Source organism: Cyrtonyx montezumae, unplaced genomic scaffold, assembly GCF_038088225.1.
Source record: "Cyrtonyx montezumae isolate F1298 unplaced genomic scaffold, pur_monq_1.0 scaffold_2, whole genome shotgun sequence".
In the NCBI taxonomy this organism is placed as follows: domain Eukaryota; kingdom Metazoa; phylum Chordata; class Aves; order Galliformes; family Odontophoridae; genus Cyrtonyx; species Cyrtonyx montezumae.
Window position 1 is genome coordinate 43,066,056 of NW_027071936.1, and position 20,234 is coordinate 43,086,289.

The 20,234-nt window shown below is 38.4% G+C and overlaps 1 protein-coding gene across 1 annotated transcript; it reads left to right on the forward strand.

Moving 5' to 3' along the window:
- Positions 1 to 702: 702 nt before the first annotated feature.
- AASDH (aminoadipate-semialdehyde dehydrogenase) lies at positions 703 to 19,517 on the forward strand. The gene is made up of 15 exons (XM_065737007.1): positions 703 to 726; positions 2,065 to 2,318; positions 4,389 to 4,509; positions 5,181 to 5,521; positions 6,141 to 6,333; positions 7,552 to 7,793; positions 9,767 to 9,873; positions 10,338 to 10,510; positions 11,555 to 11,747; positions 12,258 to 12,376; positions 14,234 to 15,068; positions 15,868 to 16,031; positions 16,590 to 16,715; positions 17,210 to 17,341; positions 18,408 to 19,517. Exons 2-15 carry the CDS (start codon positions 2,089 to 2,091, stop codon positions 18,813 to 18,815), a joined length of 3,384 nt encoding a protein of 1,127 aa, XP_065593079.1. The 5' UTR covers positions 703 to 726; positions 2,065 to 2,088; the 3' UTR covers positions 18,816 to 19,517.
- Positions 19,518 to 20,234: the final 717 nt, after the last annotated feature.

The window sequence follows — 20,234 nt, forward strand, 5'->3', positions numbered from 1 at the left end:
AGTACTCACACGTGCTACCAACACTTTGAAGGGAAGAATTCCTCTGGTTCTACATGTTGCTATTTGTATTGTTTCAATGTTTTATTACATAATGCTTTTTGCTGTGATTACCAACGTGCAACTGCGCTACATTATCATTTCTGAAGTGTGACAAAAGAGCAGAAGCTGATGTCTAACTTCTTCCACGTGCAACATTAAAAATGCTGTTTTTCTCGGAATGTCTCCATGCTGTTTTTGCTAGCAACATGCTTCGAGATTTCCTTAATTACCCTGAAAGAGCCCTCGGGCATGGGGTAAACCCATTCGGGTCCCAAGTTAAACCCTCTTCTGAGGCAGCTTTTCAGCCCAAACACGGAGCTTCCCAAAGGCCGCAAGCGCACGGCTCCCGAGCCAATGGACCCCTACGGTGCTCCGTACCATCTTCCGGGGTACGGGGAGGGAGGGAGAAGTGGCCTGTGCGTGGCTGGGCACATCCTCCCCCTTCGCTCTGGGGACCCTGCTTTTGCTTTCCCCGTTCGCGCGCATCGCTGCAGCACACCCGCCGGTACTGTCCCGCACGGAAAAATCAGCGCCGCTTGTTGGCGCATAAATTGCGCGACAGGCATTGACCAATCAGCGTGCGCGTTACTGGAGAGCAGGCAGGACTGAAATGATCCCACCAACCAGGAGCGCTGTTCTTCGGCTGCCGGGAGGCGGTGCACGGATGGCGGCAGGGTTCCGGCTCAGGTGGGTCCCGCGGTGTCAGGGCCGCCGTGGTTCCGGCGCGGCCGAGTGCTCCGGGAGGGGCCGTGACTGTCGCGTTTGGAGTCGGGGAGGGCCTGCGGTGTGTGCGGGAACTGCCTGTCCCGGTGAGGCGGGGCCCTCGTTCGGCATCAGCCGTTGCTCTGTTAACGCTGCTTGAGCTGAGACCAGGGCACGGGGAGGGTACGGAGCGGTGCTAGCTCAAGTTACTGTCAGTCAGCGCATGCATTTTGATATATTGGCTAAACGCAGTCTTGTGAGCAATGAAAAACGCGCTGATGTGCTTTCCAGTTTGAGAAAGGACTTTGAGAACAGTTTTCAAGAGTGCCGGAAAGGTTTTGTTTGCTTGTTACTCCATTTTCAGTTGATGTGAATACATAACCTGCACGTTTTCATTTGACTCGCAGTCAAAAATCTGACCTTGTCTCTTTGCCAGGCTTCTATCAGCCCTCTCTTAGCAGAGAAAGAAACAAATTTCACTTCACAGTCACGCCTTATTCATGTCACTGCTCTTAGACTGTGTGTACACTTGTGAACAACTGTTCTCAAGGGTGAAGCACAGGAAAAGTAAAATTTCATCAGAAATCTCCGATGAGCGCCTTGAGAGCTGACATTCACTGACACTTGTTGAATGATGATGGAAACCGGACAGTCAGTGTGAGTGCAGTGGGTGGTGTGTTTCAGCAGTGCTGACAGCAACAGAGGTCATCACCTCTGCTGGTGCAGCTTTTTACGAGTGTGGTGTGCAGGCTCTTGTTCATTGCTTGCAAAAAGTGCATAGCTTGTGGTGACTGTGTACATAGAATCATAGAACAGCTTCAGCTGGGAGATGGAAGATTGTCTAGTTCCAACCCTCCTGCTGCAGACGGGGTGGTTTTAAAAAAAAATGTATTTTGTAGTTGAGAATTTGCTCTATTAATAAAAGTTATTGTGTTTTTTGAATCAGTTATTGTTTTCATGGAAAAATAGGAGGCATTACTTAGGAGGCATTACTTTCAGTGCAACCTACATATACGTGGCCCAAAACATTCCCTCTTCACTCAGTGCAGCCCAGGCTAGTCAAAAGATTGGACAACCATAAATTAGAGAGTTACTGTACTTCTAGCCTTTAGCATGGGAACCTTTGTAAACAATAAAAGTATCAGCACTGGAATTTGCATTCCAGTGGTGTAAGGTGTCGTGATAAAGGATTGTGCTTTCTGTTCAGGGGTTGGTGTGTGTTTGTTTGTTTCCTGCTTGGCACTGTTTTGTTTGTTTTTAAGTCATTTGAGTAAAATATTAAAAACCAGGAGATGACAATGCACTCTGTGTTAATCTTTCAAGGGGAACTGGAGAAGTGCAGCAGAGATGACTCTCCATGATATGGTGGCTCAGGCAGCCAGCCTGCACGCAGGTAGAAAAGCTGTTTGGTTTGATGAATGCAATGGCAGACCTCCAACTTCCTACACGTATGCAACAGTGATGAAACTTGCCATGGAGTTAACAGCTTTCCTTCAGAAGTACTGTGACCCTCAAGGAAAGTGTGAAATAGGCCTTTACTGCTATCCTGGAATAAACTTACCATCTTGGATCTTAGGGTAATGGTTTGAATGCCTCCATTCTGTGTTGTATTTTTTAATGGTCATCTCCATTAAAACATACTTCCAGTTTGCTTCTGTTTTTAATATCAACAAAAATACTGTCATACTATGGTAATACCACTGGCACTATCTGCTAGTTGGCTTTGGTGCTGCTGAAATGCTATTTTTTGGGTTTGTTTTTTTTTTTGCCTCTGTTGCATTCTCTAACAGTCTAGAGGCACTGAAGTCTTGAATTCTTATCAAAAGATTGTGGTATTATAACTCAGTCTTTGAAAAGTCAACACCAGAGGTTTTTGAGTCTTAAGTTTGATGATTTAAAATGTAACTTTTTTTTTAATGTGTGGTTAAATAGGTTTATAGAAATATAAGCAATTGTTAATGGCCAGTGTCTTTATTCTTGTTTTAAAATGGAGTTGATTTATAAATATCCAGTGCAAAACAAATAAGTGTTCTTTTTTATGTATTCCTCTGGTCTTGCTAGCAAAATACCAAATATTGAAAAGAAATCTTAGGCCTCAAGCTAAAAGAGTCTACAGATGAAGTTCCATTACAGGAATGTTTTAGGAGAAAGTAATTAGCAATGCTGCACTAAAGAAACATTGATTATTTAATGGGAAGGAAATGGAAATGTTTGTGATCTCAGTGCTCATGTTAATTTAGCAATATTTAAATTTTAGTGTTGCAGGTGAATTATAGTGCTTGTTTCCTTTTACATGTTACAGTTATGGTGTAATACAGGACCTCATCACTACAAGCATATTTTCTTTTGTGGATGCATACTGCAGCATCCATGCTTCTTATGTCTGTGTCTATACTTTCCTGCTGTCACACTGCCCTTGAAATACACAGTAGCACAAGAACGTACACTGCAGTTGACTATAAAGATCTCAGTGAGATGAGTGCTGTAATATACCTTCCAGATATACTGAAGAGCTTCTGCACTAGTAATGGAAACCCTTTTTCCCCAGGCCAGCAGCAGAGGAGGGTTCCCAAAGAAGTTGTGCAGGCTCCATCTACTGAGACTTTCAAGGCCTGACAGAACCAAGTCCTGCACAGCATGCCCTGCTCTCACAGCTGACCCTGCTTGAGGTTCCATCCTTCCTTACCCTCTGTCCCAGTGTACTGAAGCAGCCACAAGATGTCTTTTGCAGTGTCACTGGAAACTGACAGGGCGCTTTGGTTTATTGATTCATTTATTTAGAGCTCTAATTGCTGAGTAATGAACTGCTGTAACTGCTGTATATGGAGCAGAGCAGGCCTAAGTGCTTATTGATTCCAGAGACTGTTCAAGTATGCAGAATGCTGCAGTTTCCATACTTTATTCAGTATCTTGTCATCATTATAGTGATGAATCAGTTGCACGAGAAAGTATACCTAATTGGACATGGTATCCCAGCCTTAGATGAAATACTAAGATTTATGGGAACTGGTCATGTTTTAGTTACCATTTTGTTGTAGTTCAAATTCAAATGGTTGCCTTTATCAAATTGAGCCACTAGAGGGAGTGATTGCAGTGTGCAACTGTGGGGAAAAAAGTCTCAATAGGTAGCACAGTGAGTGACAGCAGTATGGTACTCGGTGTTCCTGTTAGGAAAAAAAGTTCTAGTACACGTTTGGAATTTTCTTATGCCAGACTGTTGAGTGAGAATAGAAATTGTAGTCACTGTGCACTGTGCAGACTTTTTTTTAACGCATTTGTAGATGTACATATATAAATGAATGCTTGTATTTCTATTCATAGTCAATAGCAGGAGCTTTGGAATCATGGTGCTATTGATGTCAGTGGTACCTTTGTCTTCACCAACTGCTTGGCAAGAAGAATTTTGAATATTTCTGTCTAGCTCTAATCTTTCTCTTTGCTGTAAAATGCCAAAAGGCAACACTGATTTGCTTCTTACTTCTAAAAGATATTAGACAGTCATGTTATAACTACAGTTTCTGACTCTGGGAACTGTTTACAGAAAAAAAACAAAAACTGAGTGAAATATAAGTGGATTTTCTTAGTTTTATTAATTGGTTGGCTTTTATTATTATTTGTTTAAAACACTCCAAATTTTGTCTTGTTAGAATCCTTCAGGTTCCAGCTGCTTACTGTCCTATTGATCCAGATGCTCCACCACTATTATCTACATACTTCATGAGGAAAAGCAATCTTCAATATATTCTTGTTGAGAATGACAAAATAGAAGTAAGTGTTCAGACTTGTAGTGAAAGCTTTGAAATGCAGTTTAGAAACATGTAGCTGCTCAGATTATATTATGTTTTTATAAGCTTTGTTGAGCTTGTTTCATTCCTACGTGACAAGAGGCTTTAAGTCAGAAAATGTCTTCAAAATTAGAAGTACAAAGTATTCTTCCTCCATTCAAAGAAGTTACCTGTTTGCTTATTACAGTATTGTCCAGGCAAACATGTTGGGCAGTGACCTTCAGAGACTTCTCCATTCTTGTTTCTCCATAAATCAAGATTAGGAGTTCGAAGTCTTTGTAACAGTTGGAAACAGTTGCTGCATTTAATGGTTTAGTTTCCTTTTCTCCATCTTCTCCGAAATTCATTATCCTGACTTATTGCTAAGGGAATAGATGAGACTGGACCATCCAGTTATAATTTGGGGTGCTTCATCTTCTCTGAAATTTTTTTGTATGTTATCACTTTTCATTTTTTGCTCAGATAATTGATTTCTCATTTATGAATACTGTGTTTATTTAATTCATAAATATGTGTGAGCTTAAAACTGCTTGGTCTATGTTCTCCAAAAGTAAAGAGCCAAATTTGTGAAAAATATTTCATATTTTGTTAGGATAAGTAGAGCAACAGTGCAACATGAGTTCTGCTGTTTAAGCTGTTCGTTTTCTTTTACAGCAATTCCGGACATCCCATGTTGGCTGGTTTTCCCACAGTTGTTCCACAATAGAACATATTGGTTTAACTCTCTTCCAAATGAGCTGGAGCAGTACTGATGTAAATTTGCAAGCAGACAACATGAAAAGTAAATTAGAAGCTTTCAGAGTTATTGGTAACTCTCAGCTAGGAAATTCTGTCTGCCCAGAGCATCTTGAATTAAAAACATCAGAAGGAGGATACAAGGATGTTGGCCAGAAATGCTCTATAGCATACATCCTGCATACATCAGGAACTACAGGGACCCCCAAAATAGTCAGAGTGCCTCATACATGTATAGTGCCAAATATTCAGCATCTTCAGTAAGTGTGGTTTCTAGTTTTTCCTTTAAATGCTTCTACAAATTTTATATTAGGGTCTCTCTTTAAACACTTCTGAGTTGTGTACATTTTTTCTTAACACTGCTTCACTTCCTCCCTCCTTTGCTTTTCACTCTTTTTAGTGTTTGATTCTGTTGTTTCAAAATAGTATCATAAGATCTTGTTTCTCATAATGCTGTTTCTACTGCTTAAGTGGTGCTTTGCCTGAATTTTGGAAGGGTGTATTTCAAATTATATACTGTTGTTTTAAGTATGGTATTGTTGATTTGCTGCTTAAAAGAAATAGATAACAGTATTAATTATTCAGTTACATTTAATATATTCTATATTTTTTAATCCTAATTCCTTTTTAGGCTATTTGTATACATTTGTAAATGGGCTTCTTTAGTTTAATGAGTAGTTTGTGTCTTGATACAGGACTTTTTGCTTAAATTGTCTGGTCTGTGTATTAAGACAGAGCATGCCAACATATTTATCCCTTAGTATTGATGAAGTGGGGCATCTATTTCATGCTCGTCCATACTGCTCTCCTAGTTTGGAGTTGATTTTCTTTTCCTCTTTGTCAAGGTGTATCTCGTAATTCCTGGCTTTTTGTTTTTAGATCAATTTTTGAGATCACACAGAATGATGTGCTGTTCCTGGCTTCTCCTCTAACATTTGATCCATCTGTGGTTGAATTGTTCATTGCACTGACAAGTGGAGCCTCTATTCTAATACTACCAAGTGCTGTTAAAATGATGCCTGTGGAGCTGTCTGCTGCCCTGTTTGTCCATCACCATGTGACAGTGTTGCAGGTAGGCAACACCTGAGTGACTGTTTTCAGTGTCCCACTTCTCACCTTTGCTGTGTTACTTGTTTCATCAGTCTTAACGATAATGACATTGGTGCTCTTCCTGAAGAGAGCAAACTGTGCTATCCTTTTGCAGTAAAATGTTAACTGCTCAGAAAATTACCTTCTGATCAAAGCCTCTAACACCTTACAGCATAAAGCAATGAAGGGTAGGTAAAACCAACATTCATCTTAAGAATTAATTAAATTACAGAGTAACCTGTTAGAAACATTTAGCATCTTATAATGGGCTTTGTCTTTTGAGCTGTACTTCATAACAGTTTTAATAGCAGTAATCTGTACTAAAATTAAACAACTAAAATAATGCAATCTATACGATGATAAAATGTTCATTGTTTCTATTATAATGAGAGAAGAATCATTGATTTCCCAGCAACACTTCTTGTTTTCTGGCCACCTGCTTATATGAGGTGTTATTTGCTCCCTTCTTTTTTGGAATAGGTCCTTTATGATTACAGTTGTAATAGCTTTGAAGTTAATTTTTGGGAAATTTACCTGGGGTTATGAGCATCCGACATGGCCAAATAAGCCCAGGCTTTGCCTGGTAGCGTAAAAAGGTGTTTCTATCTTCAATTAAATTTTTTATGAAAATTAAATCAGGGTTTAGGGGGAGAGTGGTTAAAAGAGAACTCACTTGTAATTGACTTTGGACAAAATTAGTGTGATCAGGTTAGTCTATTTATTATGATAAATCAACCCCCAAAGTCTTGCTTTGTCATTAATGTAATACTAAAATACTTGCTTTCTTAGAAAGGTTTCCTTTTCAAGGGATGGTGATAGTTGAGACTGTAGGCTTTAAGTACACAGTTGGTGAGTAATTTACCAAGGAGACCACAGCAGAAAAACTTTGTAACTTTATTCCCTCCTTTTGCTTTGATTTATTATAATTGCTGTAAGTCTTGGTGGTTTCCATTTCCCTCTACAGAAGAACATAGATTGGTGCCGATAGTATTCATTAAAAACTTTACACAAACTCACAAAGCTCCAGCATGATCTATTCTGACATCTGATGGTTGATGCTGTCTATGGTTAGGTAGATATGATAAAGCTAGAGAAAGGGTACATGTATGCTGAAGTAATGTAACAGCGGCTTCTCTTTTCTTTCTTTTGTTTTTTTGTTATGTTTTGCTTTTTTTTTTTTTTTTTAATATGTGTCATTTAGGCAACGCCAACTCTTCTCAGAAGATTTGGAGCTCACATTATTAAATCAACAGTGCTGTCTGCAAACACTTCGCTCCGAGTCCTAGCCCTTGGTGGTGAGGCATTTCCAGTACTGAATCTCTGGAAGAGTTGGAAGCACAAGGAGAACAAAACAAGTATTTTTAATCTGTATGGTATAACTGAAGTGTCAAGCTGGGCCACTTGCTACAGGATTCCTGAAGAGGTTTTTAGTTCTGATTTTAGGTTGGAAATTTCAGTTTTTACAGCTTGGCATGTGAATGATGAAAATCAAAAAATTATTTTTTCAATCAGTCCATTGATTTCTTGCTCTAATACAGCCCCTTCATTGTTGTTGGGTGATTCGTGAACCATGAAACTTCAGTCTGAAAACCTGCATACTTGTAGCACTGTTTTTTGGGTTATTTTTTTCCCCACACAGTTTTTCATGGTGATCTCTGTTCTAGTCATCTGTATTTAGAGCTCTTCCTCTTTCCAGTGTTCCCACGTGCTGAGCATGAACGAGCCTAGGTCAGGGTGTGCTGTCTCTGTGTGGTGGATTTTGCTTGCTATAACTTCAGTTAGCCCTACTCTTGCTCATCAGAAAGCTCTTCCAGAGATATCTTGCATATTGAAATAGAAGAAGCTTAGTGCAACTGTCAGTGGGAGTTAAAAATTATATATATATAGATACTAAAAAAATGAAGCTCTTAGGCTTAATCATAGCCTCTGAATGATAGGTCTGTCAAGTTCAAAATGATACTTCTGAGATTTACTTATTTGAAGCAAAAATAATCAAAGGAGGACCTTAAAATCAGGCTCTCTTCAGTAGAACCCAGCAAAAGGACAAGGGTCAACTGGCACAAGCTGGAACACGGGAAGTTCCTTATGAGCATGAGGAAAGACTTTACTTGGAGTATGACAAAGCACTGGAACAGGCTGCCCAGAGAGTTGTGGAGTCTGTGATTGTTATCTCCTGCTCTTTGCATTGTAGCCTGCTCCCCCTAAGCATCATTGCAAAGAGAATTACAGTTCCTTTGCAGTAAGTGAGTAAGCAGCTTGGAACCAAAACCAGGCCACATGGTTTTATGTCATCTTTATTTGTTAGTATTGGTGGGACAATTGGAGCATAGCATGCTGTCATTTTTTGCTATCTGTATGATGAGAAATGGTGCAGTTTGTAGAGAACACTAGAAAATGTAAAGAAAAGTTAGCTCATCATTGGTCTGCCATGCTCACCCCCATACCCCTATTTTTCTATATATTTAGCAAAATTAAATGTCTAATCCCAAGTCTTATAATAGTAATGCTCAAATGAGGTGCTGTTTGTCTTCTGTTTTTGCTCTTTTATAATAATTTAGCAATCTTGTTCTTACTTGTTTGTAGATGTAAAAAATGTTTCTCTTCTGGTATTGTTTCTGTCAGGCCTTTCCTGTGGTATGGAGTAAACATGCTAAATATCAGGGATATTTTCTTGTTGTCTTTTTCTCAAGTAATTATGTTTTGAAGCTGAACAGAGATAAGAAATTTTCTTCTTGGAAAAATAAAAAATGTGTCTGCATTTAGCTCAGTATGGGATAAAGAATTCACTGACTGAGCAGAGGAGGAGAGGTTTCAACTGCCGAAGTGACGGGCTGAGCAAGAGCTGTTAGGTTGATGTTTGTGACTTCGATCATATAGTCTAGAACCCGTACCTAACTTCATATATTAGCAATGTTATTTCAAATTACTTTTTCTTAAATTTTGCTTTACTGAAAAAAAAAAAAAATCTGATATGCTCTACTCAGCTGTGCTCATCAGCACATTAGTAATCAAAAAGAATTAAAGTTCAAACTATAATAGGGAAAAAATGAATTAGAAGGTGTTTGCATGTGCTTAACATAGTTGTACTTGGTGGAGGTTTAACCTCAGAGACGAAGAACTAGGTACTCTAGTGGGATATTTGGATCCCTTTATGATTTCTGTCATTCTTTGGTATGGGTTTTGTTGGGTTTTTGGTGGCATTTTTATATATGATGATGAAACCCATGTACATTGGAAAAATCTTGTCATTCTGAACAAATAGAACAGTTTTGAAAATACTTGTAGAAATAAGACTCAGCTGTCTACTTCTGCTCTAATGCCATTCTTTTAGAAGATTATATGTGAAATCCTTGCTGTGTTCAATCATTTGTGTTCAGAAATGAGAGATTTGTACTGTTTCTCTCTAATATATTTAGAACAGATTTCCCTGTCCCTTTGGGATCACCACTCCTTGGAACAACAGTTGAGATCCGAGATGCCAATGGCTCTGCAGTTCTAGAAGGCGTGGGACAAATATTTATAGGTTACTTTATATATTTTATTTTTATTCTTCTAAGATATTTTTCCTAGCTGAATTTTAGTAATATGTTGTGGGTTTTGGGGGTTTTACTTTGTTTTGTTTGGGGGGGTAGGGGATTTTGCTTTTTTCCCCTTGATGCCTGCCTCTGCTAAACAGATTAGAGTAACATTGTAAATTCCTGTTGCACTGAGGACCTTCTGATGGTATTGTTGGTTGTTGGAATTATCAGCAGGAAGTGATCCCCGTTTAATCTGCATACAGCTTTCATAATACTGACTTTTTTTTTCTCCTGCTTGCATTTTGCCAGTCAGCTGCAGTGGTTTGTATATTTATAATTAAATTAACTCTATAGTCTAATTTGTACAGTGTTCAGACATTGATAAGAAACTTCTAATAAAACACTTTGTATTTTATTAATTACTTCATTTACAGATAGACATTTAATAATGACAATCTTTTCTTTGTAGGTGGTGAAGAACGAATCTGCTTTCTTGATGATGAGATAATCGTACCACAGGGCACCATGAGAGAAACAGGGGATTTTGTAAGAGTGCAGAATGCAGAGATGTTCTTTTTGGGTCGGAAAGACAATCAGATTAAGCGTCATGGCAAACGTTTTAATACTGAATGTTTGCAGCAGGTAACATAACATCTAATGAATGAGTGTGCCAGTATAAAAGAGGAAGGATAATGTACAATTACTGACAAACGTAATAATGAAAATTGTTATCATCAAAAATCATCCTCATGTTTAGGAGATCTTTTGGAGCCTTAAAGAAGCTAGGAAGTTGTATTCTCAAAAGGGTAGTCACTTGATATAGGTAACTAAATGGAGAAATTGGGCTTTGAGTTCTTAACAATCTGTCTTATTGTATGCTATAGATTAAAAAAAAATGCTACGTGTTGTGCTTCTGTGCCCATGTAGTCACTGTTCTACAGGACTGAATGTCAGATCTCTGTAAGGCTCCATGAAGGAGTTGGCAACTTCTCCCACTTTTAGTGTCATCAACAAACGTACTCAGTATGCATTCACTTCCTGCATCCAGATCATGGAATCACAGGGGTTGGAAGGGACCTCAAGAGACCATCAAGTCCAACTCCCCTGCCAAAGCAGCTTCATTTGTTTTTATTCCTATTTAAAAACTAATCCTCAACTTTAAAATAATGTTTTGTTTTCCCTGATCGCTTATGATCTCCTTTTGATCTTTTTTTGGATCTTATTAAAGCCATTCTTTTTGAAGTAACACGTAACCAGATGGGATTTTGACTCTTTTAAGACACAGGCAAAAATTGTAACCCCTGTGTAGTTACTATCTAATAGTATTTTTGTTACTATCTAGTAGTATTTTTGTTAAAAATTGATGGTTTCTTATTTATTAAAGTGCCTACATTTCAAAAATACGCTATCTTTGGTGACAGTTTGGGCTAAGAGATTTTACGAAAGCATTTCTTCCAGGCTTTTTCTTTTTTTCCAATAACTGAAAAGTACACTGTAAAGCAGCTTTGCTGGTTTCTCTGCTTTCATTCTTTATCATCTCTGACAGTGATTGTTTCCATCTAAATTAACCGAAGTGCCAGTGATCAAGATGCTATACAAATTTTAAATGGGTGATTGTTTTTAGTTGTGTCTTTATACTCTAATTAATAACATTTAAATATATATATATGTTTTTTTTAATTACAGGCTGCTGAAGATCTTTGTCAGGTCGAATCTTGTGCAGTGACCTGGTATCAGCAGGAAAAACTTATCCTATTTGTGGTTCCCAGGGGTGATTTAGAAGAGAGAAAAACTCTTCAGGAGCTGCAGAAACGTCTGCCAACTCATGGAATTCCTGATGAGCTTGTACAGATTAAAGCTTTGCCTTTAACATCACACGGTAAATGACACTTTAATTACCCTTGCCACTTTTAATAGTTGTCATTCTGGTTTTCTTTTTTGTGTTCTTGTTTTTTTTTCAATTGACCAAAATCCAGTCCTACTTTTAAAATACATAGATCAAATAAGTAACTGCTCTGAGGAAACCATGGTCATCTATTATGTGTACTTGATAATGTTTAATTCGAGATTCAAAACGGAGCAGCAAAATTAATTTAGTATTAAAATTGCACATTTATTTTCTCAATCACTTCTTTCCTAGTCTGCAACAGAACCCTGACTTCACTTGGAGGAAGATCAGGAGCTGAAAGTGGGATTATGTGGGAGAATAATTTTCAAAAACCATGTTGGGTTCTGTTGAATATATTGGATTGGCTGGATTAAAAAAAAGTGCAGTTGAGTGTCAATAAGGAAGCAGTAAAAAACTAAGATGACTATTTGGGTAGAGAGAATTTTGGAAGTGTAAATGCAGAAGAGCAATAAAAAAAATCACACTTTATTTTCTACAAAGGCAAAGTTGATATATCTGAACTGAACAAGATTTACCACTACCATCTAACCTCCAGAAGGCGTGACAGTAAGCTGAGTGGCGCAGAGGAATTGTGGGAAAGATTGCAGTATTTATGGAAGGTAGTATTTTGAGCTGCCTTTTTATCTTTGCAAGTGCATCATTATACGTGTGTTAGGAATTAAGACAGTTCAAGAAATATGACTAATGCAACCAGAACATTCTAACTGCCTATACATTCAAGTAATACAGCTCCTTCTGTTCAGTTAATACCTAAATATAGTTGATAATGGTCAGGAGGGAGTAATTTATGTTTCTGTATCAGATAAAACTGCAGAGTGTGGAGGTATGAGCAATTAACAGAGGAAAGCTGTAATCTTCAGTAGGTTTCTGAATGCTGCTTTATTTACCTGGGAAGATATCCCTAAGGGAAACAGGGAACTGGGACATGGAAATTTTGTACAAAATAGCTACTGTGTCAGTAGAGTTTCTAATTTCTAAAAATAACTGAATTTAAGAGCTGTGGGTTTTTTTGGGTTTTTTTTGTTTTTAATAGGTAACACAGTTGTGTCATTGTCTCTTGAGCTCTTTGGTTGTATTGTTTCTAAATTTCTGTGCTAAAGTCTTGTTTCTCAAACTACCTAGATGTAATACCAAACTATTGTATTTTTTCCAAAGGTAGACATCTGATTTTCACCTGAAAGTAGGATTTGCTCCAGCTAGGACTTGAATAAATAAATGTGGAATGTAGTTGGTGAAGTAATTGGTTTTGCTTGTGCTGGCACTGAGCTGTGTTAGTGGCTGTAGAAATTATAACCAAGCGGATGGGATGTGCTGTAGACCTAGTCTGAACAGAAAGCAGCTTCCAAAACCAAAGGATTTGGGACTTTATAACCAGACTTAAAGAACATGGAGTGTGTTGACAAAAGATTGTATTAATTGTTCTTTATTGTAATAACAGTGCTCAATCCAAAATCCTTCATGAGTTGAAAAGGCTTGTAGCTTCAAAAGTAGGTGGAGAAGTTACTTAAATTATTCAGAAGCAGAAGATACTGCTTTATATAAATTTTATTAATAAAATGAAGCATTTCAACCAATTTTATCCAAAGGATTTGTGGTTTAACCCAGCAGGCAGCCAAGCATCACACAGCCATTTGCTCACTCCCACCCAGTGGGATGGGATAGTAAATCAGACTAAAAAAAGATAAAAACTGTGGGTTGAGATAAAGACAGCTTAATAGGACAGAAAAGGAAGGGAAAATAATAAAAGAATATACAAAATGAGTAATGTACAGTGTAGTTGCTCACTGCCTACCAACTTAACCCAGCTGAGCAGCAGCAGCAGCTCCGCCATGGCTAGCCACCCCATTTGGATTGTTCAGTGTGCTGCCAGGTGGTATGGGGCAGCCCTTTGGCCAGTCTGGCTTGGCAGTCTAGTGCTGCCTCCTCACAGCTCCTTGTGCACCTTCTGCTCCCTGCTGTCTGGGCAGCACAAGAGGCTGAAACATCCTTGTCTCTGTATAAGTGCTGCTCAGCAACAACTAAAACATCAATGTGCTATCAACACTGTTCTCATATTGAATCCAAAACACAGCACTATACTTGGATACTAGGAAGAAAATCAACTATTGCCGCCAAAACCAGGACAGGCATCAACATCTTAACTGACAAGTAGTGTAGATATCATCAATGAACAGTACTGAGATTGAAAAAGGCCAAAAAATATAGCAGAGTTTGCCTTAGTTCTAATTCCTACATTTAGAAATTAAGTGAAGAATATTGTACTACTGAACTAGTGTCTCCATGTTCCTCCTCAACTCTTTAGTATTGGCACTGTTCCGGAGCGAGTTTCCTCAGTTCCTGTTAATTTTTAGTGGAATTCTGGATATTTGTTAGGATTTTAGTCAAGTTTTTTTTTTTTTTTGTGTGTGTGTGATACAACACTTACAGACTGCTCTCTCTTTCCTTCTTTTCTCTAGTCTGTTCTGGGTCTCCTAGGTGATTCTGGTGGAATCTCTAAAGATGTGGTGTTTTTGTACAGTGGTGGAGACTCCTTAAAAGCACTACAATTCTGTGATGAAGTTGAGACACTGGTAGGCAGAGATGTGCCTGGACTCCTTGAAGTTATCCTCAGCTGCTCGATTGAGGAGGTTTATAAGCATATTCTTAAAACTCTGTTTCCCCATGAAGACCGGTTAATAAATGATGACAGTGTTTTGAAAAGAAAACTAAGTAGAAACAGTGGAGAGGAAATCCACGGAAAATATGCTAAACTGAAATCTGAAAGCTGTCTTAAGATTGCTCCAGGATTAATTTCGTTTATAGCACTGAGCAGAGGAAATCATTTTTTTTCTATAAATCTCACCGAGTCTTTTCTGCAACCCAATAGTGCAGCACAGCTGGGAGTGGAATCACAACAGCCATCCTTTCTGCATGCCGTGTCTCCGAGTACAACAGAAAGCCATGTGCAAGGGCATGAAACAGATAACAGAACTTTAACAATTACCAACAAAGTCAATAAAATTGGCTGCTGCTCTGTGCAGCAAATCCATGCAGAACACAGTCACGTAACAACGGCGGAAGTGACGTTACGCACACGGTGGAAGTCAAATACAAGAAAATGTGTTGATGCATCACCGTTGCTTATAATATCATCTAAAGATCAAGTATCTGCATCTGTGTTTGTTGGCTCTCACTCTCACACAATGCAGGCTATTGATCTAGATACAGGAGAAGTGAAATGGGAGAAGAATCTTGGAGATCGTATTGAATCCTCTGCCTGTGCATCAAAGTGTGGGAATTTCATTGTTGTTGGTATGTGTTTTGTTCTAGCTTTCATCTCAGATTATTTTTTCTCTTATTTCTTACCTCTGAATATCCCATCTACTCTTACCCTTGAACTTACTTATCTGCTTCAAATGAATTTATTGTAAATCAGAAGCAGAAGGAGTAAGTAATTGAAATGCACATCATAAGAAGAGATTGGCATATTGTGGAGTTGTGGTTGATTTTATGACAGTTTGTTATTAAGGCGTTCTTAGGGAATAAGCCATGGATACAGATAATCTTCAGTGGTTGATTGAGGTGTGACTGTTCTTTAAAGAAGTATGGAAGAGTGATACAGTCATAAAATGTCTAAAAATTGGTAGAAACAGCAGTTATGATGTGGTGCCTCAGATAATCAAATGCTGTGAAAAATAGTCTAGTTTCCTTTGACAGTATATAACTGTAAATTACACATTAAAAGTTTGGATAGTTTTTTTGTCTTTAAACATGAGTTTTTGAAAAGAAAGTTTTTAATCCGTCACAGTGTGGGAATTTTAAGGACTGTTGGCTGTTGATACATAGTGATAAAATACATGACTTGATAAAAACTGTCGGTTACTGAAAGTTAGGAAAGAACACAAAGAATTATCAATTTTGAGTGTATAAATGAATTACAAAGAGTTCTTGCTACAAGAGGGGGAGCAGCTTTGGAAAATTTTTGAAACTGTATCTCCTAAGTCAGCTTACTTCTATCCATCAGTGATGCAGCCAGCAGCATAAAACATACCATAAAAACAAATATTTATCTTTTTCTTTTCTTTCCATTATTGTGTTTTCTTTCCTACAGGTTGTTATGATGGCTTAGTGTATGTGCTCCAAAGCAGTGATGGAGAAACATACTGGACTTTTGCCACAGAAGATACTGTGAAGAGCTCTGCTGCAGTGGATCCTTCCAGTGGTCTGGTCTACATAGGATCTCATGACCAACACGTGTATGCTTTGGATATTTATGTAAGAACACTGCCCAACTGTTACATATGCAAGAGATGGTGTCCAAATTAGACCCCATCTGTAGCATAACAGATGAAGCTCCAGTAGTTTTAATATTCTTAGGATTCTGACAGAACTTTTGAGATAGTTGTGCTTGCTTAGATGTGTTAGGATTATGTATTAGTAAAGATGACGGTTTTCTCATGATCATTGTCCTGGGTGAAGCAACATCTTAAGCTTCTCAGTTACTGAATACTCTGTGGGTACTTGAGAGGAAGGTACCCAGCCAGAAGTGACACTGTGGCTTAGTGGTGGAAAGAGAACCTTATGTTTTGAAAGAACAGTCAAGGGAAAATGGCAAACAAGAGAGGGGGCAGACACTGCTGCTTCTTTAGCAGAATTTTGTACAGTCACTGGAAAAGAAAGCAGCCGCTGGCGTGTGTTTCCGTAACACCAAATGAATTATATCTTAATTTAACTAATATTTGCTAAATAAAAGCACTGTTCCATAAGCTTTGACGTTAAAAGTTCTTTGTAAACATTATGAACTCCGATAGTAAATTCTTGTTGTTCTTACAGGAAAAAGTGTGTGCCTGGAAATTGCATTGTGAAGGTGGGGCTGTCTTTTCATCTCCTTGTCTAAGCTCTTTTCCACATCATGTTTATGCTGCTACACTAGGAGGACTGTTACTGGCTGTCCACCCGGTATGTTTTTGTTGTTGGGTGTTTTTTTTTTCACATAGTGCTGAGTAACAGGTAGTTGAAGACTCCAGCCATAGCTCCATGTGATTGTGTATAACAAAGGGAGCTTTCTGTGGCGTTGATAAATTGTGAGTTGCAGCATTTTGTGTGGTATTTATTATAAAGCCATAATACTCATTTTCAAAATATTCCCTCCTTTTCTGACCGTGCACATACAGAAGAGCTGAGAATGGAATTAAAATCAGTGTCCTTCTTGAAACTTATACTACTGCTTATGATTAATTATTTTGCCTATGGGAAGGAATGGAAAGGTGGAATGGGGCAGTGCATATCCCAGGGAATACACTAAATATTTTGTTGAAATAGCATTTGAAGAGTTAGGTTTACTTCTGGTATGAATTTGGTTTTATTTCTTAAGGTCTGGGTCAGGCTGTAAAGGAAGAACCGTTCTGTGCATCCTCCTATAGTTGTGTTGTATTGCACACTACTATTGACAGGTGACAGGGAATAAGATTTGGAAGAGTTTCCTGGGAAAGCCACTTTTCTCTTCTCCTCACTGCAATGAGAAGTGTGTTTGTATTGGATGTGTGGATGGAAACTTATACTGTTACACTCATTCTGGAGAAAAGGTAAAAACTGGTGATAACTGGTGGTGGTGGGGAGGTTTGTTTTTAATTCTCATCCCCAAACTCTGCATAAGATGCTTTATTAATACTGTTTTCTGAGGCTTAATGATTAGCGTGCACCTTTTTGCAAGCCAACTAGAAGCTTGTATTATTATACAGAGGCAAAAGAAGAAAAGCTGTAGCACACTCAGTCCTTGCCAAACCAGAAAGAAGCCACTAAATTCCACATTACTTGATGTAGTAACAGAAATTCTAGGAGAGCTTATTTATACCCAGAGCAATGGGCAGTGTCAGAGTAGTGCCAACAAATAAATACTTCTGGATTTCAAGTTTTTCAAGAATGTTTAAAGCCATCTCTTCACAGATGGTGGCTGTTGAGAAGTAAAGGCTTCTCAGAACGTTGTGTCATTCATCAAACAAATACCAGCATCGTGGCAAAGATGGTGCAGATGATAGTTCTGGCAAAATAGGTCAGCATGGAATTAAATACTGTTTTGTTCTGCCGTGATGGATATGGTTTATTGAAATAGCTGGTACCGTTTCTGTCTGCCTCAGGTGCAACACACATGGCAATTCCAAAGCTTTCTCTGACTGCTCAGTGTCCTAGACTGTGCCCTGCCCTCTGTTCTTGCAGCAGAGGTTAGAGCTCATACTCATTTGAAGAGGGTTCTGTACATCATTAGCTTGAGGAGAGGAAAACTATAGCACTAATGAGACATTACCTTTGTGGAAAATAATGGCATCTTAACAAAATTCTTAAAGTTCATTTCTAGTTGTGTTGCCATGACCCTAGAACATTTTTTCCCAGGCTGGCTCTCTCTGTGTGGGCCTCTCAGAAGATGGTAACTCTTCCAGCATATAGATTTTTTTTTTTTCTCATATACTGTGCATGTATAATTCAACTTTAATTTGAAACGTAGCTACCAGCCCACACTAACATCTAGTATGCTTTTGAAATTCTATCATGTGCTCCCATCAACAAGTATGAGTATTAAAATTTTACAGGTGCTATAGTACTGAAAATGTGATCAGCCTGTGGTAATGGGTGGTTATGTTATTTATTCTATAGGTTTGGCAGTTCTGCACTAATGGACCGGTGTTTTCATCTCCATGCATCTCAAGCTTAACCAAGCACGAAGTATTTTTTGGCTCCCATGATCACTTTATCTACTGTTGTAATATGGAGGGTAATTTACTGTGGAAATTCAAAGCCTCTTCACGTGTATATGGAACACCATTTGTTTTCCAAAGTGATGACTCAGGGAACACAGTTCTTTTGGCAGTGGTATCTACAGATGGCAAAGTGTGGATCCTGAATGCCAGGAGTGGAACAGCTGAAGGAGCAGATATGCTTCCAGGAGAGGTTTTCTCTTCCCCCATAGTATGGGGAACAAAGCTTGTTGTTGGCTGTAGAAATGATTATGTTTATTGCCTAGACTTATATGTAACAGGAAAAAAGGAACAAGTAGGATATTAGGCTGCTGCTTCTTATTTGTTTCCATTTGTAAATGAAGAACTGCAGGTGTTATCTACCTCTCTGCCTATTTGCCTTTAGGCAGGAGCTGCTCTGTGCAGCTTACTCATATAGTGTTTTGCACCACTGTAAATGCAGGTGAGCAGTGTTTGTTGACTTGCTGTACTGACTGAAGGATGACCACTCAACACTAGCCACAAGTTTCACTGTCCCTCCCTCGTTTCCCAGCTTGATGAAAGGAAGGAGTGTTTCAAATAACTTGGATCTGAGCATTGTGCTGTACCCGTGTAGCAGGAAAATGAAAGTCAGTAGTTTGGCTTCAAGAACTTGTCCGGCTGGAAGAAACTCTGGTAGTGTGCCATACCATGTAACCTGAATTAACATTCTTGACTCCCTGAGGGAGGAATGGATTCCTTTCTGTGAATCCAGCCCAGCCTGTGCCTGGCTCTTGCACACATCAGACCAGTGTTTGCCTGGGTGGACTGGAATTCCATTAGACGGTAAGGTAGCCAATATTTTTTGTTTAATCTAACTTATATGTAGCCTGCATTCTGTGTACGTAATTATTAATTAATCTTTAGCAAGTTGCAGCCCTGCCTGGCTTTACTTCAGCTGAGTGTCTGCTTTTCTCTGTTGAAGTCAGCGTGAGTCACTTCCTGTATCCTAAAGTGTGTATTAAATGTCACTGACAATTCCCCTATGAGTTTCTAGTGTTCAAATTAGTGCTTGCCAAATTATTTTTGAAGAAACTTAAATTAATGCTATCTCCAGTGTTTGCATAAAGAATTGTGTAGGCTTTTTTGGTTGTCATAAACATCTTAAAAAGAATTACCGTCAGTAATGCAAAGCAAGGATCTGCAGACAAAAGTTATCTTAAAACCATTGTAATCAGGAAGATACTCTTGAGTGCTTAAAGCTATCAGTCACCTTCCATCTGGTGAACCATCGACTTTGAATTCTAACATTCTGAGTTAGGTAGAAAGTGAAGTAGAAGTTGGGAGTGGCTTTGTTACTTCATCATGTCTTGTCCATCCATTTTACTGTTAAGAGATGTGCATAGGCAGAACACCTGTGGCAGTACAAGGTCCATTGTAAAGAAACCTGAAGTACGCAGACAGCAAAAAGAGATGCAGAATTGATACGTCCCTGAGTAGGTAATTTTGACTGGGTTATAGTTTAATAAGAATTAAAATGACATTAGTATAATAAACAATTGCACTTTAAAACATTGGAAAAATTAAAAAAGTACACAACAAATACCCCACAATTATACATCTTATAGTTTTTATACATTACTATATGAACATGGAGGTTAATCATACATAACCTGGTCAGCGGAAATACTATTCATGTGTATAAGTTAAAAAAAAATTGGGACAATATACTACAGAGTGGTTTGTTTGGTTTTTAAAACATTTTTTG